Source organism: Melopsittacus undulatus, chromosome 5 (genome assembly GCF_012275295.1).
Source record: "Melopsittacus undulatus isolate bMelUnd1 chromosome 5, bMelUnd1.mat.Z, whole genome shotgun sequence".
In the NCBI taxonomy this organism is placed as follows: Eukaryota; Metazoa; Chordata; class Aves; order Psittaciformes; family Psittaculidae; genus Melopsittacus; species Melopsittacus undulatus.
In genome coordinates this window covers 76,001,134-76,028,245 of record NC_047531.1, presented here as the reverse complement: position 1 = coordinate 76,028,245, position 27,112 = coordinate 76,001,134, and the positions used below count along the sequence as shown (strand labels likewise).

The 27,112-nt window shown below is 44.2% G+C and overlaps 1 protein-coding gene across 2 annotated transcripts in view; it reads left to right on the top strand.

Moving 5' to 3' along the window:
- ARHGEF5 (Rho guanine nucleotide exchange factor 5) overlaps positions 1-27,112 on the top strand; it is a 36,639-nt gene extending 9,527 nt beyond the window's left edge. For both annotated transcript variants that reach the window (XM_034063170.1, XM_034063171.1), the window contains exons 2-15: positions 10,159-13,723; positions 15,674-15,755; positions 16,121-16,185; positions 16,486-16,748; positions 17,664-17,824; positions 18,733-18,885; positions 20,213-20,342; positions 22,098-22,172; positions 22,906-22,995; positions 23,312-23,466; positions 24,133-24,294; positions 24,705-24,775; positions 25,091-25,195; positions 25,476-27,112. In XM_034063170.1, the coding sequence (XP_033919061.1) occupies positions 10,174-13,723; positions 15,674-15,755; positions 16,121-16,185; positions 16,486-16,748; positions 17,664-17,824; positions 18,733-18,885; positions 20,213-20,342; positions 22,098-22,172; positions 22,906-22,995; positions 23,312-23,466; positions 24,133-24,294; positions 24,705-24,775; positions 25,091-25,195; positions 25,476-25,630 (5,217 nt within the window). In that variant the 5' untranslated portion in view covers positions 10,159-10,173 and the 3' untranslated portion in view covers positions 25,631-27,112. The remainder of the gene's footprint in view (positions 1-10,158; positions 13,724-15,673; positions 15,756-16,120; positions 16,186-16,485; positions 16,749-17,663; positions 17,825-18,732; positions 18,886-20,212; positions 20,343-22,097; positions 22,173-22,905; positions 22,996-23,311; positions 23,467-24,132; positions 24,295-24,704; positions 24,776-25,090; positions 25,196-25,475) is intronic.

Genomic DNA, 27,112 nt, shown 5'->3' with positions numbered 1-27,112 from the left:
AGTTGATGTCTTTGAAGGCTGCCAAAGGGAAATCTCAGGACTTAAATTGCTCAGCTAATACCTGAAGAGCCGTGGAGCCACCAAGGAGTACTACTGTAGGACATCTTGAAGGGTGATGATGGGAAGCAGACTCTGCTCCTCATTCATATGCAGAAAAATAAAAACAGGGAGGAAGAATTAAAACATAGGCTTTTTTCAGTGATGTCCAGTTACAGGACGAGGGGCAATGGGTGTAAACTGGAGCATAGGAGGTTCCACGTTAACATCAGGAAGAACTTCTTTACTGTAAGAGTGCCAGAGCACTGGAACAGGTTGCCCAGGGAGGTTGTGGAGTCTCCTACGTTGGAGATATTCAAGGCCCGCCTGGACAAGTTCCTATGTGATGTACTCTAGGTTACCCTGCTCTTGCAGGGGGGTTGCACTAGATCTTTCGAGGTCCCTTCCAACCCTTGTGATTCTGTGATCTGTAATTGTTTCATCTGCATTTGAACTCAGTTATTAATGTGGAAAAGATATTGAAATTAGTACATCATGGAATGCTAGTGATATTTCTAAGTTGGCATAAAATCTATAAACTAATACAGACTTGGAGCTGGAGCTGGTACTGTATGGAAAAATAGGTGGTAATAATTTTTGCCCCTTAGAAATAAGAAGAAGTATTGCTGAAATGGGCAATATTGGTATTGTTGATCTGGTTGTGCTAGTCCTTTTTTTTTTTTTTTTAGAGTCTTACCTGTAGGGTTCTACTTTTTTTGGTTTTTTCCTTTATTAATAATTTTTATAATATGCTGTGTTAATTACAGTATTAGGAACCAAAGCTAAGTCTTAACTACAACATCTATGAGCCGTAATTACTCCTATAAACTGTGAAATAACGTAGTGGTAATTGGTGAAGCTAGTTATAAAAAGCATTTCATAAGATTGATGTATATCAGTTACACCATTTAAAACCCTGATTTACACAACGTTTCACTGCTTATTCTGAAAGACAGGGTCACAAAAATGCCTTCCCCTCCCCTTCCATTTGCAGTATTTCTGCGCTAGACTTCACAGATGGTTTGAGGAGGTTTCCAGGGCTTTCCCTGGCAGCTTCTTCATGTTGTTACTTGTTTTCAGAGTTGCTCAAAGGGGCTGCCTCTTTCAAGTTCACCTGGCTGCCATGCACTATCCTCTTCAACACCCGGTGCTTTGCTAAGAGAAGGCTGAGTCTGGGTTCACGGGAATGGCAGAGTGAGTGGCAGTAATGAGAAAAGGAAATATTAAACTGTAAAATACTGGCTCCCTTGGTTGTCAGTCTGATTAGAATATCCTGCTTCCCATAGTACCTGCTTCTGACCTGGAAGGGCAGCAAGAGGACTGGTACCGTGAAGGTGAATCCCGCGTGGGCTGGTGAGGATGTACCTATACCAGCACTTGGCAGTCACATGCGGCAAGACACCTACACTGGAGCGTCAGGGGCTTGCGTGTAGAGCCTGGGTGTGGTTTCACCAGAGCTTAGGTCCAAGTTCAGGTTTCTGCTTCCCTGCTCACCTCTCATTCCCATCCACTCCTTGCCCTTGCTGCTGTGGCTCGTACCTCTGTACATGCAGCTACTTCAGGGAGTGCTCCTGCTTACCTTTATTTATTCCTTGGTTTTTTTCCTCCTGTGTCACACATTTCTGGGTGTTCACATCACTCTGCTGCTGGGTTGTTTCTTTGTCTTGATCACTTCCTGAGCTGGCTCATGTATGGACACATGGGATAAGATGGCAACAACCTGGATGTGCATTGTCTTAATCTGCTCTGGATTTCAGGGCACCATGTCAAGTCTTGATCAGAATTTATTAGGACCTGGTTCCAGGTGGGTTAAATGTTTTGTACAGTCAGCAGTAGCGGAAGGAATTGAAGGAGCTCCACATCTGTTTTTAGGGCTGGGCCATGAACAGATGAGGTTTGCAGAATATCTGCAAATACTTATATTGGGCCTGATAAAATTGATTATTAGTCTTTGTTAACCCACTTGTACCACAGTGAATTTCTTTGCCAGTCTCTTAGTTTCTGGTAGCTTGTGTAGCTCACTGGATCACGTTTAATACTCTGCAGACAAGCTCAGTACGATCAGTCCCTACTGCTGAAAACCAGTGATCAGACAGAGGGGGAAAGGGAAGCTGGCCTTGCTCTTGTTGCTCACAAGTTAAGGTTTAACATATAACATATGCTTAAAAAATTAAGATAAACCCAGACAACAAGATCTAATTGTTGAGTCATACTTTGTTTTTCAGCCCTTTTCCACACCCATTAAAGGCCAGACATACATTTTTCTTAATTGTAAGCCAAAATTCTCACATAACCACATGATTCTAGGAAGTGGGACTATATGAAAAACAGAAAATATTGTGATGTGCACAATAAACCTATGCCAGTTGGCCATGCAGGCATTACACTGTGAGTAACAAGTTTTCCATGTGTTTGCATTAGTACCTTCCTATTCAGCACCCACACAATTCCTGTGGCTTTGGGTGTGTGAAGCTATTTTTCCACGGGGAGAGGGAAGGGGTCCTTGCTGGTGCTTTCCCACATTTACATTTCTTATAACATTTTATTTATATCTAATACTTTTTGCTCCCAATAGCAAACACGTCTCATTGTGCTTGTTAACTTCTTCAATCTAAGTACAGCAATTAAATTTCCAAGAAAGAATGGTTTGTTCCCTGAAAAGCTGGGTTAGGGGAGGGTTGTACCAGAATCCTTTTCCCACACATATCCCTGCATCTCTTTTGGATGGATTTTCTTTTTTCTTTAGCTGCAGTTTTCAGTACAAAGCTTCATCACTGTTACAATATTATGTAGTGTTTGTGATTATGATGCAAGTCTTATTTTTTTAAAAACTTTTTAAATAAATCCCATTACTGGAGTCATAAGGCAATTAAAAATGCTATGGGGAGCAAAGGCTGAAAACATGCATTCGAAAAGCACAAAATGTGTTCAAGATTTTTTCTTGTTGCTATCTCATGGTATGTTGATATGTCAGCAATTTTTTATTGCTATCTCCAGTTGATGGTACTAACAATATTGAAGCCAGATACACGGTACATGCTGTAGGTATAGCTGTTATGGATGATGAAATTGTGCTGGTAGGAGTCATTAGCACAGTGCTATATATAAGTGCAGTTTTGTTGGTGTTTTAGGAATTGCTTTGGTTGCACAGGATAATTTTACATGTTAAAAAAGCAGCATTTTTCCAGTATATTTATGGCTGGGTATATTTTGATGTTTAGGTTATCAGTCTTCCCATGCTGCTGAAAAGTTCCAACTTTGTATCTTCTGTCCTGTAACAGGTATTGGTAATGGCAGCAAGAAATCTTACAGATTTCAATGTAGAACTTGGTCTAACTGTGAAAGAGGTTATATTACATGTTTGCCAAGAACATCAGACAGGATAGCTTTGGAGGCCCTTTCTGCAGGGGAGGACAGCTTGTCCCAGTTCAGTTTGCTGAATATTGTTCATCCTTATCTGTCTGTAGCTTAACTGTGCTCAGGACTGATACAGGTAACGTGACAACAACTGTGCTCAGCAATGGTTCCACAGTGCAGTCTGGGAAAGGCCAAGCTTTCAAGTGTGTTTCCAAGCCCTTTGATGTTTTAATGGCATTTGCATCTGTCAAAATGGTTTGGTGCAAGCATTAGCATTCTTTAATCTGAGACTCAAAAACAGCAGCGTGGGATTCTGGCTCATGCTTCAGTAGCATAGTAAGAGACTACAAAATTTCTCCTACTAACTAGAGAATGTCTCCAATCTAGGCCCTGAATCACTCTGATTGGGGACTCTAGTTCATAGCAAACCTGCTCTCTAGGAATGGATATAGCTGGTTGCTAGTAGCCAGCGCAATCATAGCACACGTCTTGAAAGTACTTACCCCCTTTTGTACCTCAGATGTTTTCTGTTGGTCATCTTTCCATCCCCAGGGTTTGTACAGAGACCTGCACACAATGACATGCAGTGACTCAGTTATTTTCACTGTGGGAATTCTTAGCCTGTCTGCCCAGTAGTGTCAGTAGTCTTTCTACTGAGCTACAGCAGTGAGAACCATACACCATTCTTGTTTGGCCCTGTGCTAGAAGACTGCAGAATATCAAGGCTTATAATTGTTTTTATGAGTATAAAACTTAAGCTCTGCTTGGAGTATAATACTTAAGCTCTGCTTAAAGTGAACTGGGTTTTCCGATATATGGATGACCCCATTTTATCTTGAGACCAAATAATTTTTACTGCATCTCTTGGAAGTGCAACGTGCAATCCAAACCATAGTCTTCACTTACTGTTTGGCAGAAGTTCAGTAGCCGTTTCCAAGGTGGAATTTTGTTCAACCCAAAATGATGTTTCTTTGGCACTTTTTTTTTTGCTTAGCACTAGGTATTATAATCTACTTAAATGGAAACAAATGCAGGAAAGATATCCTTATTTTCTTTTTCCTCAGTTAATGAATCATTAGATAATTAATAGGCTCAGTATAGCTTGAGTGTTGCCTACCGTGAGTGAAAGCTAGTGAGATGCTACTGGGAGTGTTAAGCAGTCAGGCAAACAGTCTGCACTGGTGTGACCAGCAGGTCTCATTCACTTTTCCCAAGCTTCAGTAGCAACTCAGATGCATTTTCCAGGAAATCAGGTACTATTGACAGATTTGGGTTTTTTTTCTCCTTCCTGAAACACTTGCAGCAGCTCCTAGTTTGCAGAATGCTAACAGCATGTAGACAGTTTAACACAGCAGTACATCCTACATTAATTTAGCACATACCTTTTTAGATTGCTTTTCTTATTCTCTATGCTCTTTCCTTCAGCAAGCTCCATCTCCTCTCCATACCCTAAGAGCTGTGGCCACATAACATTGTTTCCCTCTTTCATTCTTATCTGTAGCACCCTGTGTAATCTCTGAGCTCGAGAGTTTTGACCCCACTCCTTCACCTCTCTCAATGGGCTGTACAGTGATAGAGCAGCTCAGGGGTGGTGTGTGAGGATTGGTAATAATTTCTTTGCAGAGGGATACATGCAGTGGGCATTTCTCGTGTGGAGGGAGCATCCAGCTGAGAAAACAGGCCTAAGCATGGCATGAGTAGCTCTATCAAAGTAAAATTTAGACTTGTGGTAGGGCAGGGTTTATGTTAGAGCAGTTGCACCAGCCCCTTTCCTGAGTCTCTTACAAATCAGAGAGCAGTTGTGTCCTCCCAAGAGAGATGGTAACTCTGGTGGCAATTCCCCTGCACAGATTGCTCTGGATTTTGTATTTAGAAAGGCAGGTTATGAGCTAGCCCCACAGACCCAGCTCCTTTTAAAGTGTATCTGAACCATGCGACTGAGATGCTTAAGCCGAGCTGAAATAGCAGGAAGGGGCTTGGGGAAGCTTTGTTGCTCTCTGGGTGGCTGGTACAGCCTATGTGGAGCACTTTCCTGCCAGAGCTGCAGCACTTAAACCTGGCTTTGGCATTTCTGTACTAAGGTGTAGCCACACCAGAAAGGATATAGAATCATAGAGTAGTTAGGGTTGGAAAGGACTTTAATATCACATAGTTCCAACCCCCATGCCATGGGCAGGGACACTTCACACTAAACCATATCACCCAAGGCTCTGTCCAGCCTGGCCTTGAAAACTGCTGGGGATGCAGCATTCACAACTTCCTTGGGCAACCCATTCCAGTGCCTCACCACCCTTACAGGAGAGAACTTCTTCCTTATATCCAATCTAAACTTCCCCTGTTTAAGTTCAAACCCATTTCCCCTTCTCCTGTAGCTACAGTCCCTGATGAAAAGTCCCTCTCCAGCATCCTTGTAGACCCTGTTTGGTACTTGAAGACTGCTATGACGTCTCCATGCAGCCTTCTCTTCTCCAGGCCCAAGTGATGGGTTGCTTGGGAAAGCCTTTGTTTTCATAAGCAAATCAGTGCCCTTGTCCATGCTGCCCAAAGGTTTTGAATGGATTTCTCCTCTCACAGCCAGAAGCCCTTGCTGCTATGTTGGTGAAATGGGGTGCCTGGTGCACTGACGGGCAGCCCAATGGGCTATGGAGTGTCTCTGCTGTTGCAGCTCCTGTGACATGCAGGGCAGGGTTTTCTCTGCTGGGAATGTGCTCACAGCAGCCTGTATGTGTTGGCCTCCCCAGTGCCTGGGGCAGGGGGAGCAGGATGGGGGAGCACAGCCCAGGCTACCCAGTACTGCATGAGGAGGGTGAAAACAGAAAGATAGGTCTATCCCTTGTTTTGGAGGAGGAAGATCTCGAGGCTCCACTTAATTCTGTGCTGCCTTGTTTCCTGGCTAGCTGAAGGGCTTGTCTGTGCTTGACAGTACTTGTTATTTCTCCTTTCTTGCTTGTTGGAGGATGTGGGGGAGGGAAGCTGAGGTACTTTCTATTTAAAACCAGAAGTGTTTGTCATCTCCATTTAGGTGAATTAACCCGCACTGGAAGGAAGTATGACATTGCTTTTTGTAATCTGGGAAAGCCATGGATGGTTGTGCGCATCATTGCAGGAATTGCTTTGTCCAGTAGTGCTTTGCTGTCCTGTTTTGCCCACCTGGCCACATTCTGCATCCTTCTCTTCTCAATTCTTGTGCTCCCTGCTGCAGTATGACCAAGCATTGCCACTTTGTTTTCATTCGGATATGTGGCCAGCTGCCGTCTCTCATGTCTCCAGCTTGCAGTGTGTTTGTGTGCCCAGAATCGCCTACAGATGACGTGCATGTGAGCTAAAGTCCTTGATTTCCAGGCCCTTCTGGGAGAAGAGCATGGCTAACTTCACCTTAGAAAGGGGACAGCAGATCACCTCCTTTGGAAACAGTGTCAGCATACAAGGGAGTGATAAGAAGCTCAGCATCTGATCCAGAGAGATGTGAAAGATCGATAAGCCCCAGCTGTGGTCATGGTGAAGTTTCTGGGAGAGTTTGTGTATCCTGCTAGAGGCTGGTAGTTGCCAGATGGGTTCCTGTAGGTTGTCTCCCATCTTACTGGCCATACTGCAGATGCTGTTGAAAGCTTACTTTGACTAACCCAGCTCCTGGGGGCTCCTGGGCCCCCTGTGGTGGAGCACCAAGCTGACCTGCAGTGGGAGCTTAGCATGGCAGTGCTCCATAGACAGTCTCTTCTGGTAGCTACTGGGCTCTTGTACATAGCTCCTCTGTATGTGAGGTCATACACAGTCAGTCTTGTTTTACTATTTCCTCTCCCATCTCCATGAAATCCTTATTGCAGAGACATCTGCATCTTTCACTACAGTGCACCAGCCTGCAAGCAGGACCTGAACTGCTTCCCTGACTAGATGTGTAAGTGCTCCCCCAGTGTCTCTGCAGAAAGGTTGCCTGTCCCTGCAAACTTCCCAAAGCTTCTCTTGCTCTTCCTGAGGTGTGCAAAACACCTGGCAATAATATGATGAGACAAATCTTACTTGGCAGCTTCCAGTGTTGATCTGCCTTGCACCTCCCTCTGTCTCCTAGTATCATCATGGAATCAATCCAAATGCAGCTTTAAGCTTCTCCTTTCACCTGTCCAAATCCCTTGCAACAGAGCCAGGGAAGTGGAAACTGGGTCTTTGAGCTTAATTAGAGAAAATTTAGTGTTGTGTACATCTGTAACAGCACAGTGAGCAAGAGGATCTTGCTGTTCAGACCTGTATAGGCCATCCTGTCTTTAGTACTAGTAAACCTTTCTGAGCCATCAGATCATGTCCAAGATCACCAGTGTCCCTAAACAGTCTTTCTGCTCCTGGGGAGCCCGTTTTTGAAAGCTGTCTGTATTAGGTGTGAGAAGTAGTGTTTCTAGTTGGGTAGTATGGGAGGAGGCTCAGGTAGCCAGAAGAGCAAAGAGCTGTGTAGCACGAGAGTGATCTGATGTGATCATAGAACCTTCGGTAAAGGACGGCTCAGCATAAGTAGGGTTGATCCTGGACAAGGTGTCTGCCTGCAAGTTTATGACCCTGGTGCTTTCTGTGCTCTGCCAAGCTCTCCTGTTTCTGTGCTGGAGCTTCTTCCTGACAGTCCTGTGCCTTCCCATGTGCTACAGTTTCAGAACAGTTTGGCAGCACCAAAGTAGTTTACTGTTAGGTGACAGTATAAGATGTGGCAGAAGCCTTGTGGGAGCTTTCTGGAGGGATGTAGTGCTTTGAAACATACTGTTTGTTGAAACTATTTACAACTGCTCGCTACTTTCTGTGTGGGATCACAAGAAGCTGTGACTGTAGAGCTACTTCGGCACAAGGAAATCAGTATTGATCTCTAAGATTTATGTTCCCATCCACTTTCCTTTCAATGTTTCTGAGTCTCCCAAGTTGAAATTGTCACGCTTGCTCCATAACAGCAAAAACTGGGGGAAAAAAAAGCCATCTTTAAAATCATAGGAAATAAGGAATGCCAGAGGAATAAAGATTAGGTTGTCTGTTTTGAGCAAGAAAAAGAATATTTTCTTGCATGAGTTTTGTGAAGGGTCCTGAACCAGGCCTTGAGGGTTTGTTTGGGTTTTTTTCCTTTGCTACTAAACAGCTAACAGGCTTTTACCTGAAGAAATGTGAGATTGTTTCTCTGACCATAAGATGCAGGACTATGTAGCAGCCTTCCAGTATTTGAAGGGGGCCTACAGGGATGCTGGTGAGGGACTATTCATTAGGGACTGTAGTGACAGGACAAGGGCTGAAACTTAAACAGCAGAGGTTTAGATTGGATATAAGAAAGAAATTCTTTACTGTTAGGGTGGTGAGGTACTGGAATGGGTTGCCCAGGGAGGCTGTGAATGCTCCATCCCTGGCAGTGTTCAAGGCCAGGTTGGATGAAGCCTTGGGTGATATGGTTTAGTGTGGGGTGTCCCTGCCCATGGCAGGGGGGTTGGAACTAGATAATCTTAAGTTCCTTTCCAACCCTAACTATTCTATGATTCTATGTGCCTGGAGTCTTTGACATCTGTAAGAGAGGATGAAGGAGGAGAATGCTGATGCTTTATCTAAGGGGAAGTCTGACTGTAGCTACATTGCAGCAGATTCTTCAGGGCTAAATTACAAGCTCTGGTATGACTGCCACTGTATGTGAAGCAGCCTGAAGCAGCAATTTATAAGCCACTTCTGATAAGCAGGGGACAAGTAATAGAGAAGACAGGCTAGGCTACTAGAGAAGGTGTTCCAAAGGCAGAAGAAAAGGGAGAGGAAGCACTAAGGTTTGTCTCTTTCTCATGTCTTTTAAGGTATGGTTTGTTGGTCATGGTATAGATAGAAGGCAGAAAGATTAAAGCGGTGAATCAGATTCTGCCATCCTTTTCACAGACGTTTCCCAAGTGTACATTCCCCAGTGCTTTGTCATGTCTGACTTCAAATGCAGTAATGGGTGGGAAATTCCACTATATCCTTTGGGAAACTGTCCAACAGTCCTGAGATGACTTTTTTTTTCCCCCTCTTAAAAGAGTGGACTAAAATGATGTAGTTTTTCTTTGTAGTCTGTCCACACACACCAGAGGTACCATGTCTTTAACAGCCTTCAAATATCTCATGTTTTGTGATATGTCCCAGTTATCTGTTAACCAAATTCTTACATTCCTGTGTCTTGTTGATCAATTCTCGTGATCAGTTGCAGTTAAGCCCTGTGTTGCACATACATACACAGAGGTCTGTAGAGAGAGTCATCAGCTCCAGCTATAAGCTTTTCCCTGTAGAAATCAGAGATCTTTAAGACTCATCTAGCCACTAGAAGAGTTCATGAGTATTCATCCACCATGCCCCACCAAAATTAATGGAGACTTTGATTTTCTCATTTTCTTAATGCCTTCTAGTATCTCCTTTTGAGTTTGAGATAGCTAGTCATTGCCAACACTTGAATAATTAATAATAATTTAATAATTAAAGATGCACTGCAGCTACTTCAGAGAGGTTACCATCTCTGCTCTTTGACCAAAATCACTTTCTGGATTGGCACATAAACCTAAAAAGACAGTAGTAGTTTTATTTTGTTTTTACTCTGCAAGCTTACATTGGGTGTTTACCTACTCTTAGTCTTGGTATTTGTTTCCCAACTCTTATGACCCACTAAGTATGTTTTTGGTTAGCTGTTTTTTTTTTTCTCAGCTGCATCAGTACCTATTTTTAAAAGTCTCTTTAAGCCAATGTGGTGCACTATATCATTCTGTAGTAGTAACAGAAAAATGCATTTTTATTCAGGAGGATGTGCCACTGATGGAGTCTGAGGAAACCAGTGAGGGAGGTACCACTCCCCCAGAAGCCAGCAGCGCCACTGGGGAAGCTTGGGATTCTACAGCAGTCGAAAGAGAGCATCATGCCACTCGTGCCTCAGCCAAAATGAACACCAGCATGTCTGACTCTGCAGAAGGAGCAGAGCTCAGCACTCCCAAAGACTGCCTTGCTGCTTCAGGGAAAGCAGCAGAGATTCTGGGCAGACCCTCTAACCCTGTCCAAACAATGCCAGCAAAACTGGAACAAGAGCAAGGTGATGCAGAGCCTCAAAAGGGAGTCTCGGAATTGGAAGAAGAAATGCTTTTAGAGGAGGGTGGACTGCATTGTTCTCTGAAGCTTCAGCAAGTAGAGTTGGTTGACCTGGAAAGCAGCCAGGACTCCTCCTTTCTCAGGACTGTCCAGGATGGGCTGGCCACTGGCAATGCCATCCTGCAGGCTGTGGACCTCAGCTCTGAGTTTTCTCAATGCCAGGCAGAACTGGCTTTTCATGGCTCAGACCCTCAGGCCCAGCATCTGAAATCTCCTTTGGCTGATGCCACTTCCTCTCAGAGAGAGACATCTAAGTGCTTGTTGGTGTGTAAAACTGTTTCAGAGGGGCATTATAAGGCTGAACCATTTCTGGGTAAGATCTCCATGGATTCTTTGCAGGAGATTGATGCTGGTGCAGAGCAGAAGCAAAACAGCGAAAAAGTGGCATCAGCAACTGATGAGCAGCCTACCTCAGAGGAAGCAGTAGAGGATATGGCTAAACCTTACACCTCTGAAGATGCTCAGGAAAGTGTAAGAGCAATCAAGGGTTTAGAAGAGAATATAGAGTCTTCCCATCAGTTGTCTTCCACCTTGAGAGATGACAGTCAAGAAAGTTCACTACAAGCAGAAGGAAACTTCTCAGCTGGTGAAACAAGAAATAGCACTATCATCAGAAACCAGGGAACAGTAATGGTTCCTGAAGAAAACTCATCCCCTTCCAAATGCCTTCATCTTGAAAATGATCACAGAAAAACAGAGGGCAGACCAGCCTCTCCAGCAGAGAGTGCCTTCCAAGTAAAGGACATTGCTAAAAAACATGAGGAAGTGAATACTTCACAGCATAAGGAACCAGCACAGGAGGAGGCAGTGTCAGAGCTTCAGCAGGAAGAGGAGTGCAAAGAGCAGGATTTGCCAGAAGGAGGAAAATCTTCAGAGTCCAAAGATCAGAAAAACAAGGAACAAAATAAGCGGGAGCAACAGCAGAGGGAAGAGCTCAAGCAGGAGGCTTTATCATCAGCTTTTGGGTCAGAGATATCTTCTGTTCACAGGCATAATGTGGACTTGTATGGTTTGGAGAATGTTTTTTTGGCTGAGCAAACAGGATCGGCATTTCCTCCTGGGGAACCAGTCTCTGGGGATCAGCATTCTGGTGATGTAGTGCTGAAAGCTCATGTTGCAGAAGCAGGTTGTGGATCTCAGCCACCTGCTGTTAGCCCTCTGTCCTCAAACAACCTCAACCCAGGGGGTGAAACCCCGGTGGTGCCTCCACACACATGCTACATCTCTGACCAGGCTGAAGACCTGGAAGACTCTGGCCTCTTTTCCATTGGTGGTCAGGATATTGGAGAAGCTGACTGGGATGACAGGACAAGACTGGGTAGGGAGGATGAATATAGTGATGGACATGGAAAGGGTGTCCGTAGGTTTGAGAAAAGAGATGCACCATCCCATGGAGGAGTGGCAGCATCTTCTAGCACAGAGGACCCCGAGGCTTCTGTTACAGCACACCCTTCCTCTGGTACCAAGAATTTAGAGCTACCTGGTCCCACGGATCTTCATCCTATTACAGAAAATTTGGGAAAAGCTGAGCTTCAGGGCTTCATTCCAGCTTTACCCTCAGAGCTCACCTCTGTGGTTTCAACATTTGGCCCACAGCAAGAGGATGGTAGTGGAGCCTCTGTGACTTGTGAGGACCATCCTGGCTCTAACCTGAACAAACTGCTAGACTCAGTAGAGAAGCCAGACACCACTTCTGTACAAGCGTGGGACCCAACATCAGGGGAAGAAACTGCTATTGGGAGTACGGATCCAGGAGAGGCTGATGCTTCACACCAACTCCTTACTTCTAAGGAAGGCTTTCACGAAAACCTTAGTGGCCCATCTTCTCTCTCTGTAATGTGCACGAGCTGCCTTCCTCTAGAGGTGATCCCTCCTGAGGGTAGGAGGACTCTGGATATCATTGCAGGGCCTTTGGAACCGCTCCAAACGCTAGGCAGGACTTCCACTCCCCTGAACCACCCAGGGACAGTTCAACAAAACCCCCCTGAAAAAAGTGCCATTATCCAAGGAAAAGAAATGGGAGCAAATGTGGATCATGAACCACAACAAATGCCTTTACTTAATCAGTCTGACTGCAGTATAAACCAAGAAGAGCCTGGATCCAGAATCTCCAGAGTCCTGAGCAACCTCACTTGGCCTTCTGAAGAAGATATGGTCCATACCATGAACCAGCCAGAACAACCTCTGTCCCATATATCCCACTCAAGCCTACCTCTGGTGTCTGAGACTGATGCCAAACAGCTTGTTCATCCTCCTTCCATTGTCCAAAGACCCCGTCAAGCTCAGGCCCCTGCACCTAATGCAAATCACCTTACTCAACCTCCAGCCCATGAAAGTTACCAGCCACTGGCTCCTGTAATTTACTCCATGCCACATCTCAGCTGTGATGTGGAGGATAATAAGTTACTATCCATTCACCCTGCTATAAGCCATTCTGTACAGACTGCCACTTCTGTGTCTGATTCTAACACTGTGGCCTCTGCTTCTGATGGAGAACATGTAGCAGAAGATGACCTTGTTCCATTGACTAGAGAGTGGGATCTTGGTGATTCAGGTACCCATGATATAGAGACTTCTGATGACTCAGGGGTCAGTTTGTTAGCCAAAAGCTTTTCTGCTGTTGGAAATGAAGCGTTGGGTGGATGCTCTGACACCAGCCCTGAAACAGTGGACCAGCACATGGATATGCAGTATGGAAAATCCTCACCTGACCACCCTTCATGGCCTTCACTGGAAGGCCTGATAACATCCACAGGCTCCAAGAACAGAAACACTGCACAGCCACTTCCAATGCTGGCATTCACCAATCCAATCCACTTCCTCCAGCTCAGCCCTCCATCACCACCAACCACCAGAAGGACCTGCCAAGAGGAGGACATCTCTGGGGATCTTCAATGGGAACAACAGGCAGGCATCTTTCGTATGGACACAAAGAACATCAAAGCTCCATTAGCAATCACAGAGAAAATGGAAGGTGAGAGGAGGGTCAAGCAAAGGCTAGAAGGAGAAGGGGAACGCCACTTGGTAGGTCAGCCAAAGGAGGAAGTGCCCAGACATTCACCCTTGGAAAAATCATCAAGTTGGCCCAACAGAAAACCAGTTGGGGTTGTGGTACATGAGCCAGCAGTGCATCAAGAAAACCCAATTAAACGCAGAGTAAAAAGCAAGGACTGGCACCGTCAGGGCCTGAAGAGGATTTCAGTACCCCCAGACATCTTGCAGGGTGAGTCCTCTTCTTCATTTCCCTCCCCATACTCCCCAGACATATTGCAGATACCAGAAATTTAGGTTTAAATTAAATAGGCAATAGATAGAGAGGCATGAGAGCTGAGAGCTCAGCATTGCTCTTGTGCCTTGCTGGTGATACTCCTGTAGCCCCCTTGCTGTACTGTCTCAAGCTCCCCCATTTCAGTTCCCCCCTAGCTCCTCTCTGCTATCCTGTAACCAGTGTATCCTGCTTGTTCTCGAATAGGGCTGAACTCTGGGGCTCAATCCCTTTGTTTAGCTCTGACACATGCAACAGAGAGCTTATCACACTTCACCAATCCCTCACCCCTCAATGTCACATCCAGTTTCTCCTCTTGTCCCATCTCTGCCCGCTGTGATCTGTCACCCTTACCCAGTAACATGGGTTATTTTGGCCTATCTGCAGGAATGAGTTCCTTGGTGGGGCTTGATTCAGAGCCTCTGCTCATCATCTTTGCTGCCATCATATGGCCATTGTGTTTTGCTGCACTTGCAGCTGCCTGTTTCCAAGCAGTAGGGAAAACACATGCACACACCCTCAGTAGCCCGTGTCTGTTACCACGTTTTAGTTCCTTGTTTATTTGCTACCTCCCTTTATTTTTCAGCTGGCACCTTGAGATTCTAATTTGACCTTCTGAAAGAGATGATCTTCCTGAGAACACAGGTTTTGAGATTACAGATAAGAACACAAATCTGCCATATCCAAGGTCCCAGCTTGCATAGAAGGCAAATCACCAGCGTCACAAACGACAGCATGCACCTTCTGTTAATGTAGCTTATTCACACAGTACTTGCTGTCATAATGTGTGTCTGTTCTTTATTATACCTTACAAAAGCTTTAAATATACTTGTTTCTTCTGAGCTCTTACTTAGCTTGTTTTGCAGTCTGTACAACATGCTAGATTCTTGGCACAGAGGAAAAGGAGGGGAGTGTGGAGGGGTGTAAAAGTTTTGGCAGCACTTGAATCAAGATTTGTTCACATGTTTGACCTGTAAATTTTAGTTCAAAATTTTAAAACGCTGAAGGCAACAGTACTGTCTCTCACCTGACCCATATGTGCAGCTCAGTCTTTGGGGTTTTTCCTCCTTCTGCTTCCAACAAATTTTATATAGAATTTCTTCACATCTTATTGAATTAAATCCCTCACAAAGCAACAGAAAAATCCACACTATCCCCATTTTACATAAACAGAAGTTCACTCAAGTAGCAGTTTGTGAATGCTCACATAGTACATAAACCGGAGAACTGGATTGCAGCATTCATTTTAAGGCTGCATCCCTTGTGAAGACTCTTCACAGGAGTGACTTTGTTAGATCCCTGGCAGTGTTCAAGGCCAGGTTGGATGAAGCCTTAGGTGATATGGTTTAGTGTGAGGTGTCTCAGCCCATGGCAGGGGGGTTGGAACTAGATGATCTTAAGGTCCTTTCCAACCCTAACTATTCTACGATTCTATGATTTTGTGTCCAGCATTTCTGCCCCAGAAGTCACTAAGAGTTTTGGGGGGCTCAACATCCACAAAAGAAAGTCCAAGACTCAGATATGACTCATGACTTTGGGTCCATTGATCCTCTGATGTGTGGCCAAAAGTGTTGAAATTGAGAAGAAAGGCAGCACCTGATGATAAGGCCTGCAGCAACTGGAGAAGGAAGTTCTTAGAGTTACTGTCATTGCTGAAAGTGGCAGCCTTTTTATTTATATGCAAAGCAAATGTGGCGAAGTAACAGATGTAAAGTGTAAATAATGTTAAGGATTATTAAAACTGGAATGTTTCTGACCCAGAAATAAAGTTCAGGAGGGTACCAGTACTCCAACCCAAGACAACCACTTAGATGGTGTATAGATGAGTGGTATCTCTATATCATTTGGGTTGTAGCTTGACTCTAAAACCAGACTTATGTGTTCTCTTTCTACTTGCCTTATATGCAGAAATTCCTTCTGTTCCTTCAGAGGAAGAAGCTCACAAGTCACACAGGGAGGCACTGGTCAGTTCAGAGACAGTTATATTGCGGTAAGTCTCTCAAGGACCCCTTAGAGTTTGCCCCACCCCTGTGTAGCGCAGACACCTGATGATCTCCATGTGTTCCTGAGGGACTGAAGATGATGATAAGGAGTAGAAAACTATAATAAAATGACATGGGCCTATGTTTCAGTCCGTGCCCTCTGGGTGAGGAACCCATTGCAACAGAAGTATTTCTGTCCATTTAGGACAGTGTTTCCATTAAGCCAAACTTTGTTAAGTAAAGCATGTGGGCTTGAGCTTGGTGGAGAGAGAGGTTCTTGCTGTGACAGGTCTGTTACTAACATTTGGATAAGCCATCTCTGGCGCTGTGCTCTTCATTCACTCTTTGCTTCCAAATCCTTATTCTCTCATAGAGAGAAGAAACCTGCAGATGCAATGGAGAATTTCAAACGCCGGCACTCCAAACTGATCAACTCCTGTAAGTACCTTCTGCCTGAAGTGCTGTGGCAGACCCCTTTCCTCCATCAACTCTCACCCTTGGAGTGAGAGAGGGGCTCCTGCCACATGGTAGGAAGGAGAGAGTGTTAGAGCGTGGTGGTCAGTGGAGGCAGTGAACCCAGAGTCGTGCAGTACACTCAGGCAGGTTATAGCAGGTGCATGTGGTGTCATGTATTCAGTTATCCTAATATGAGACAGGAATAGAATTTTCTCCAGATTGAAGAACAGAGGGTTGAGTATCTGCTATAAAAGTTATGAATGTATATGCCTCTATTCACAGCAAGATTGCTCTATCAGGAGTACAGTGATGTGGTGCTGAACAAGGCCATTCAAAGCCAGAAGAGAGTGGATTCTTTCTCAGAGGATATAGAGTCAAGTTTTCCAAGTTCCCCACGACTACCGAGGAAAGTGCTGTCTCCCCAGGACTCATACTTGCAGCGTCTGTCAGTCTCATCTAACGCATCCCTCTGGCAGGACATCCCCATGATACGGGGCAGCAGAATGCTTCTCAATATGTCCCGTGATGAGCAGAAGCTGCAAGAGGTAATGGACACATCTCACAAGGTAGATGGGTGGTCTGTAGTGAAGAAAAAGAGACCCCAGAAGGGGGGTGGTTAAAGTGCAGAGCAAATATTCTGATGTTGGAATGAAGGTGGTTGAATGCAGAGGTCACCTCTACCCATGTAAGCAGCATGAGGACGTGGTACCAGTGTTTGTAGAGTAGTACGATGCTGAAGTTCAGAATGGTAGAGAAAAGGAGCATTGAAAGACTCTGGACTATATCAGTAATTTCATGAAAACAGACAAGAGGAATTGGAATGAGTTAAAACAAGGAACATTGAGCATGTTGAATTCAAAAGATAATATTAAAGTGGAAGACCTCCATCATTCTCCACACACGAGCTTATGAGAGATGCTAATAAAAACACAGTGAATTTTAGTTTTTTGTGGTAGAGTGTGAGTTTACTGAATTGACCTGTTTGAGCTGCAGGCCTGAGAGAAAACACAAAGATGATGGATTCAGCAAAATGATACATATTGAAACTGGGTAAGGAAAATTAGAGGAACTGAGAAGTGGATGGAAGGACCCAGAGAAAGGCAAGAAACCAACATGGGAACCATGAGGAAGGAAAAAAATGTGGGTGATGCAGATGGTGGAAAATCTGTGGGGACCTAGTAAAGTGGAGTTGGGGAAGGAAATAAAAAGTAAAATGAGAGCAGGTAGCTGTATTTCTTTTAAGTCACACCACAAGTCTTGTCTTCTAAAGACAAATGGACTGTATATAATGGCATGCTTGCCATTCCTAAAGCCTCTCTTCTGTAATTACTCACTAATTACTCACTACTTACACTATGCACTTGGAGGTTTTCATGCTTTGCCCCTGTCTCCTCTCTGTAAGATTCCTCACAGACTCCTGTAGTCTGCTAATGCTGTGCTCCCTGATTTTCTCTCTCAAGGCCAAGTTTGAATTGATAATGTCTGAGGCTTCATACCTGCGCAGTTTAAACGTGGCTGTGGACCACTTCCAGCGGTCAGCAGAGCTCCAGGCAATGCTCACCAACCAAGAGCGTCAGTGGCTCTTCTCCCGCCTTCAGGATGTACGCGATGTCAGTGCAAGGTGAGATGTGGCACTTTGCTTCCAGGACTAACACCCTACATGAAGCACAGACACAGCCCATCATGTCCATCAATAATATCTCTCACTCCTGTTCTGCATGTTCACTGGCCTTCAAGGTAGATGCACACATGTAACACTTTGTGACTGCATATCAACGATGCCCTGCAAGGAATATTTACTTCTTTAGGGGACAGGGCAATGTAAATATTGGTGTTGAGCTCTGGATATGATGGTGCAATTGTGCACAGAGCTCATTGCAGGAGATCAAAATGTTCAAAATGCTACTATAGCCATGTGCTATTGGCTTCAACTACAACTAAACTTGACTAACTAGACCTCAGTCCAAACCAAGTGCAGCTCCTGACAAATACATGACCAAAGAAGCAGCTGCACAAGCCCTGACCAAAGAAGAAAAAAAAGAGGGGAGGAAAAAAAATGATGTAAGTTACAGCCATCACTTGACAGAACCTAATGTGAATCAATTGAGCATAAGTCATAAAATGTAGACATGACCCTACATGCAAGGAATCCTGTATGTTGTAGGATTCTGTTCTGCTTTTCTCCTGCAAGGCTTGGCTACACATATTGCTAAGCTAGTAAGGTTTGCTGTTATCTTTTCCATTTGTACTAGTGGGATTATTCTGGTGATATCTTAATTTTCAGTTGTTTCCTGACAACTTCTTTAGAAGTGTGACCCCTTAAGAGCAGAGGTCTTTTGCTCTGCTTCTTCCTTGCTATCTAACCTTAAATTGTCATGGTACAGGCATTATGCTCTCTCTAGAAGTAAAGAGCTGTCTTGTGCTTATACGTGGGCTGGCAGCATTTTGGAGGACTAAAGCCATTCCTGCTTTACTGAATGACACTGGTATTTTCCTCTCCTTTTATGTCACCGCATCCATGTGCTGCAGTTTTCTCTTTGACTTGGAGGAGAAATTTGAAGAGGACATGTTCACCTTCCATGTGTGCGATGTGGCTCTGAAGCATGCCCCCGAGTTTCGCAGGGTGTATCTACCATATGTAACAAACCAGACATATCAAGAGCAGACCTTCCAGCGGTTATTGTGAGTTTTCTCATTTGTGGCACCTTTCCTTTTACGTCCTTGCTGCACCTCAAATATCTACTCTTTCAAATGATGGGGAATGCAAGTGACCACAGGCTGTTGGCCATTGCTTTTGCTCCACCTCCAGAACAGGCAGGAACCTTCTTCAATTCAGTAGCATTTGGGACAGTAGGATAGAGCTGCTGCAGGCTGCTCTCCCATAGCATTGGAAAGGGAAAGATTAATACCTGATCCTATTGCAGCTTATTCTGTCTACCTTCTACTGAAGACTGTCTTGGATAACGGTTTTCAGGCTGTGATTTTCAGACTAGTAAGAACCAGAAAGTGATAAAGGGAAACTTCAAAATGTAACTATCAAGAAAAATATGGTTGCTGCCAAGAAGTTTAAAGTGGCTACCCAGGAGTCTTTAAAATGGGGCCAGAGAACACCATCATTCTCTCTTGCTCTGGATCATGAAGTGGAACATCTCTTGCCCTCCTCTTCTGTATGCAGTGGCACAACCAAGCATTCATCAGGCATGGGCCCAGCCCTGAAAAAAGTTTCCTTGCACTGCTTCCCTTCATAACAACCAAATCCCAATGAAACTATCGTAATTCTAGGAGACACTGTTCCAAACAGGCTATTCAGGCACTATCTTTGGGTGCTGCTGACAGGGAAAGATGTAGTCTCACAATTTGTTCTCATCATGGAAGCCTTAGTTCCACACAGAAGGGATCTCCAGGATATTGTCTAGGACAACTTCTACTGGGCCTACAGACTTCTTCCCCATCTTTTCACAGATACGTAGTTGTCTGTTCTGGTGGCTGGTGCTACTATCATATCATTAGCAGATGAAAATGTGATACTGCCCAACATGAAAAACTGGATGGCAGTGGCTGTGTCTAAAGGGGTAAGAGAGGCATTAGGGGGAAAGGCAGCTCCTCTCAGTAGTAGCAAGGGAGGGAAAGCATCTGGTTCCAGGCCCTGAACACAGCCTGTGGAGCTGGACTGTTCAGTGTAAGGAAAGAATACATACCACTGCTGTCTCTCTGAAAGGTGCAATGCTGATGCAGGGGAATAGAAATATAGCTGTTACTTCTAGGTCTTATTCCAGAGGGTTATGGCAGAAAGAGGAAAGATACAGTAACAGTTGTACTGGTGTCCTATAGCTGTTAGAAACCCATACTTGCTCTTCACTAGCAGTGGTGCAGCTTCTTAACATCTCTTGCCCCAGGGACAAAATCTGACTTGCTGGGAGTACTCCAGCACTCACTGAAATATGATAGTAGGAAGACTTTACTTATTTGTTCTGATGCCTGGATGTTGTCTTTCTTACCGCTCCCACAGAAATGGAAACGCAGGGTTCCAGCAAGTCCTGGAGAGACTGGAAAGTGATCCAGTATGCCAGCGCCTCTCACTGAAATCCTTCCTTATCCTCCCTTTCCAGCGCATCACTCGACTCAAACTCCTCCTGCAGGTAACTGGTGGTTCTCTGCTTTCCTACAGTTTCTCTCATGATGACTCTTCTTCAAGTTTGAAAATCCAAGCATGGGGTGTAAAGACTGCACACAGCCCTTTCTGTTGCATCTGTGACAAGTTTGGCAAGATACTCTAAAGCCACTTTATTGTGTATATTATGAATATGCCTTTGCAAAAACAAACCCATTTACCATCGTATTTATGCCTGTTGTGCGTTAGACCAGCACCATGAGTTGAATATGATAGCCTGTGTGAGACAATGCAGTTTGTATACTGGTTATGACTTTGTTGCAATACTACATCAGTTGTACTCCAATAAATAATTTATGGAGTCTACTCAGAACATTTGATTTACATAGTATTGAATTTTTTTTCCTTCCTGCTACAAAACAAAGCAAGGGTTCCTTGGCTGCTCTCTGGAAGGCAGCCTGTCTCTATTCTCTGCCTGCAACATTGACTGATAGGAGCCTTCCAGACAGGGAACCTGTAAATCCCTAATGAATTAATTTCGATCTCTTTCTCTGAAATTCTTTTTTGATTATTTGAGCCCTATTTTAACAGGAGAAAAGGAGTATCAGGCAAAGAACAATTCTGTTTGTAAGGCTGTTAGTGCTTGGATTAGTGGTTGCTTCCTGTGCTGTGTAACTTGTACATGATAGTAAATATTGTTTAGATTTTTAGGGATGCTCTTTTCAATGCAGCTCATCAGTGACATTCTACCTCTCAAATTTCTGGCCTTCATATCTCCATATCTCATCACCTACGACTGCTTTAATTTCATAGAATCATAGAATAGTTAGGGTTGGAAAGGACCTTAAGATCATCTAGTTCCAACCCCCCTGCCATGGGCAGGGACACCTCACACTAAACCATATTACCCAAGGCTTCATCCAACCTGGTCTTGAACACTTCCAGGGATGGAGCATTCACAGCCTCCCTGGGCAACCCATTCCAGTACCTCACCACCCTAACAGTAAAGAATTATTTCCTTATATCTAATCTAAACCTCTGCTGTTTAAGTTTCAGCCTGTTACCCCTTGTCCTATCACTACAGTCCCTAATGAACAGTCCCTCTCCAGCATCCCTGTAGGCCCCCTTCAGATACTGGAAGGCTGCTATGAGGTCTCCATGCAGCCTTCTCTTCTCCAGGCTGAACAGCCCCAACTTTCTCAGCCTGTCTTCATACGGGAGGTGCTCCAGTCCCCTGATCATCCTCGTGGCCTCCTCTGGACTTGTTCTAACAGTTCCATGTCCTTTTTATGTTGAGGACACCAGAACTGCACACAATACTCCAAGTGAGGTCTCAGGAGATTAGAGTAGAGGGGCAGGATCACCTCCTTCAACCTGCTGGTCACGCTTCTTTTGATGCAGCCCAGAATACGGTTGGCTTTCTGGGCTGTAAGCGCACACTGAAGCCGGCTCATGTTCATTTTCTCATTGACCAACATGCCCAAGTCCTTCTCCGCAGGGCTGCTCTGAATTTCCTTTTTCTCCAACCTGTAGCTGTGCCTGGGATTGCTCCCACCCAGGTGTAGGACCTTGCACTTGTCATGGTTAAACTTCATGAGGTTGGCATCAGCCCACCTCACAAGCATGTCAAGGTCCCTCTGGATGGCATTCCTTCCCTCCAGCGTATCAACCGAACCACACAGCTTGATGTCATCGGCAAACTTGCATGTTTCTCCTGCCCTTCCCAGATACACATGTCCAGTTTTCCCTGTTTGCATTATGAAAAACATCTTTTCTCAAACAGAATATCCTGAAGAGAACTCGGCCTGGATCTGAGGAGGAAGTACAAGCAACACAGGCATATGATGCACTTGAAAAGGTAAGGCAGTCAACCCGTTTGCAGCCCAGCAGAAAGGGATCTGGGGGTATTGATTGAGACCTTCAATATGAGTCACAGCATGCCCTGGTAGCCAAAAGGGCTAACAGTATCCTGGGGTGCATTAAGCACAGTATGCCTAACCAGATGAAAGGAGTGATTGTCCCACTATACTCAGCATACAGTGGAGTCTGAGATGGGGGGTCAAGATGTCCTATGCTGAAATCCTTAGACTGGCTGTGTTAAAGCCAGTGTTATGTCTATAATGCTGTTATGTAGCTGCCCTGTAACACCTCAGGATGGCTACGTAGGCAGCTTTTAGGCTGAAGTACCTCTGTTCCATTGTGTCCTGTCCTCACAGATACTGGCAACAAGCTTTGTGTTATGGAAAATCAGGGCTGATGTCTATCTAACTGGCCTCCTGTTTTTACAGTGGAGCATCTAGTAAGAGCTGCTTCCAAATTACCAGCAATTTGGTCTTTTTCACCTGAGAGATGTCTCTCATATTCCTCCCAGTATCCTGGTTAAAACTTACCACAGAGACTTCATCTAAAGAATACCTTCCTTAAGAAAGAAGATATGAAGGAGTTCAGTATGTTTGCCTGGAAAAATACTTTTTTTGCAGGAGGATGCCTAAGGAATTGTCACTTATGTTGACTTTTGAAGGGCTCCTGGGAGTAGCACTGATCCCACCAGGCAGTTCTGTTCTCACCTCACTGATTGTTTTCCTCTGCAGCTCATCAAGGATTGCAATGAAAATGTCCAGCGTATGAAGAGCACTGAAGAGCTGATCTACCTCAGCCAGAAGATTGAATTTGAGTGCAAGGTTAGCTCATCCATTCCCTGGGCCTTGCTCTATCCTGGTTTATTTTCTTTCCTCACAAAGTCACTTGCACTGACTTTTTGTTCTTTTCTTCAATACACACAGAACTGTTGAACCACAAAATCATACACAGGTCAGCTCTTTACCCAATTGTTCAATGTCAACCTTCAGCTGAAGGTGCCTACCATGACTTATACCTGTCTAGCTGGAGGGGTGAAAGAACACTTCCTCTAGAGAAAGGCAAAAATGCAAATCCAGTACTCATGGATACAGACTTCCTTGTACATTCTTGACATAAATGTTTATTGCTGCCTTGCAGATATTTCCACTCATCTCACAGTCCAGGCGGCTTGTGAAGTGTGGTGAGTTGACAGCACTGGACTTCAACACCCTGAGTCCAAAATGGAAAGTCACCACCCGTCCCATCTACCTACATCTTTTCAATGACTGTCTGCTCCTGTCTCGGCCCAAGGAGTGAGTGCTTCAACACAATTCTTCCTGCCCCTTCTAAAATACCTGTCTCTTTCTGGCTCTGTGCTTTGGTGAGAGTCCTTTCCCTCTGCCTGCCAGCAAGTGGCAGCGTTTGTCAACTCACTCTCCTAACCCTACATTATGTGAGTATCACACGAGTATGTGGAAACTGATGATACCAGCTGTTAATTACAACATACTAATATCTTCTGGTCCCTAGTGCAAATGCAACACTTATAGGGGTGGAAAGGCAGAATATAATATGGAACACTTTAATAATAAACATTATTCTAGTTTTACTTGGTAAAAAATTCCTTCCTAAAGGACAGTATGAATAGTGAATGTGCAAATCACTGGTTTGTCAAGACACTAAAAGAGTGGTTGGTAATGTTGGGTTTTATGGGGGTGGTTTTTATTTTTTAGCTGTAAGCTATAAAAGACAAAAATCTGACAGACAGGACAGAGCTTGGTATTTCTACCCTTTTCATCAAGTTCTCTCTCTCTTTTCTGGCCTTCTGAGACTTCTAGCAAGAACAAATCTTAAGGCCTGAGCAGATGAAGATTCATTAAAAGCTTTTTGCTTTCCTAACATCAGAAAACAATGTGAACTCACTTTGTCATTCTCATCACTTTAAAACCTCTTGCTTTGTTCCTCTTCTTTACCTGCAGGGGTGGACGTTTTGTTGTGTTTGATCATGCTGCTTTCTCAGATGTGCGTGGGGAGAAGTGTGAGATGAAACTGCATGGAACAAACAAAAATGTTTTCCGACTCTTTCTACTTCAGAATTACCAGGGAAAGAGAGTGGAGTTTTTGTTTCGTACAGAGACACAGTAAGAGCTCAAGGTTACCCTCAGTGTATCCCATTACCATAGCCAGACACCTCCTAGGAGCCTGATGATTGTCCCTCAGCTACCCCAATGCTGAAATATCAAATGCAGCTGCTGACAAGAGGACTTGAAAAACAAACCTCTTCACATAAGAAGATCCTAATGAACCACCTTGATCCTCTCTTATCATAGCTGCTCATGTAGTACTACCATATTATGTCATAATATCAGCCTCCAAAAATAGTTTTGCCTTTTCCCATCTCTCTTCTCTAATTCCACTTTCTTGGCTTCCCCTAAATACACCCTCCCTGACCCCTTCTGTAAGCAAACCCGTATGCACACACACCCATTCCAGTCGTCAGACTGTTACCCATCACACTGAATCCTGACACCTCTCTGGTGATGTTTTCCAGCAGTGAGAAGCTGAGGTGGATCTCTGCTTTGGCTCCTCCGCGAGGAGAACTGGACCTCCTGGAATGCCCTGGTAACATTTCTCTGCTGCTACAGCAATGGGGGTGGGTTGGAGTCACTGCAAGGTGGAGCATCCCAGAATTATTCCAAGGCAGAATACGTGTCTTTTTATAAATAGATACTCATGAGTTTTCTCTCAGTGCCAGGTTCTGCCAGTTATTTTACCTGTTTTTACTCTTCCTACTAGGTAGAAGACCTGTAACCTCCCTTCCAGTTCTCTGCTTTTTAGTGTTTGGGCAGTCCCTTATACCCTACCTGCTCTGGGACTGACGCACACATGTTTACTGTTGCTTTCTAGTATACAGTTATGATCTTTCTTCCCCTTTAGATGCACCACAGGTTCAATGCATAAAGACTTACAAGGCTCGGGAAAATGATGAGATGGCTTTGGAGAAAGCAGATATCATCATGGTTATGCAGTACAGCAATGATGGTAAGCAGAATAAACAATGGATGTCTTAAATTATGGGTTGGAAATTACTCTAGTAGTGTAAACCTTTAACAACACAATCAGGTTTCAGAAGAAGCCTCTTCTTCCTGACTGTTAGGTTCAGAACAAGAAGGGGAGTCTTCATTTTCATTAAGGCACTTTATTTGGAAGGTGAACGGGGTCTCTTTCTTTGATGTTAGAGCCTTGTTGGAGGGGGCTTTTGGGGAAGAATGCAAAAAATGTTTAAGTCTTACCTCATGTTCTGCTTTTCCCCTCACTGTAGGATGGATAGAAGGAGTAAAGCTCTCAGACCGGGAGAGAGGCTGGTTCCCTTCGGAACATGTGGAACTCATCTCCAGCAAACATGCACGACAGAAGAACCTGAAGGAGGAACAACGTGTGAAGAATGCCAAGCAGCAGGTCTTCTGCAAGAAATAAGACTCTTTGGACATGTACAGTCTCCCTGCCATGGGGAAACCATCTTTTTTTCTATTGTGCCTCAGAAGAAATGCCTCTGCGAAGAGCATCATACAGCACTTTGACAGAATCGGGTGCTTTTTGCCAAAGAAAGTGGGAATTCGATCAGGAGAAATCATTCACTTCCTCTGTCACCAGGACTATGGCAGCAGTAGGAGGAAAAAAAAAGTTGCATGCATTGCTTGCTTTGTGGTAGCAGGGAGGGACTTCAAATGGACAGAGGTCTGGGATCTGGACCTCTGAAAATATGTTCCTGGTTTTGCCACTGACAAGTTGCAGGACCTTGGGCAAGTCACTTCAGAATTCTGTGTCATTCTTCCCATCTGTGAAATGGGGGTAAACTTACCTACCTCACTGGATGTTGTGAGGCTAAATTCACTAGTATTAGCATACTAAGAGCTTTGAGTTCCTGAGAAGGAAGGTGCTAAGTGCAAAGCACAACAGAGTTGAGAGTTTTTCATTTGAAAATCCTCCTGATATCTTGATGGCATTGATCTCCATGGTGTAATTGCCACTTAGAACAATTTATCTATTTGATCGTGCAAGTCTACTGGTTTTTAGATAGGCAAACATTTCACCTTACTTAAAATTAACTCTGTCTCAGCATACTGGTAAAGGGTCCTTGACAGCACTAGAAAATCCACTGGACTTAAGCAAAGTTATTGGAAGCCACTGTGATGCCTTCCCTCACCTTAAGAGGTATCAAACTGAAGAATCTGTTTCACGAAGGTCACCTCTCTTCTGAACAAGTGTCCCAGTAAGCCATCTGAAGTGATTCTGTCTTACTCCGCATCCCACTCAAAGTGTAACAGTGACTTTTGACAAAGATTTTTTTATGTGTTGGTACATGCCCTGTACAAAAGAACCATGACTAGGTATATGCAATGAAGTGGCACTTTCCTGCTGCTCTTAATCTGATAGCTGACGTGGTATTGCATGCACCATTTTGCACACTTATAGAAAACACTGAGATATTTAGCCACTGTAGATAAAGTCAAAATATGTACCGGGGACTTTGTTCTTTTTTAGAACTCTCTGGTTTTAAGTCCAGTTTACATGCAGTCCTGCTTTTGTGCAGAACCTGTCTATTTGAGGATATGCCTTCAACTGTAAAATACTGTTTCTTTGTTAAAATGTTTGCATTCAGTCAATGCAAGATCAAGTATAAGAATCAATACACCAAAGAAAGCAATGTGTAGCCTTCTTGCATTTAATATATTTGAAGAATTGGTTATCTTCACATCTCCAGCTTTCTTTCTCTGTAACATTCTGCCTTTAATTTCCATTTATGGTGTATCTAGTATAGCTTATTACAGCCTATTTATATCAATTATTTTAGCTGGATTTAAAAAACAGTTGCTTTCAGTCTTAATAAACTCATGCACTTCTCCAGTTAAAATAAACTTGTTACTTAGGTTTTCATCTCAAATGTAAGTAATTCAA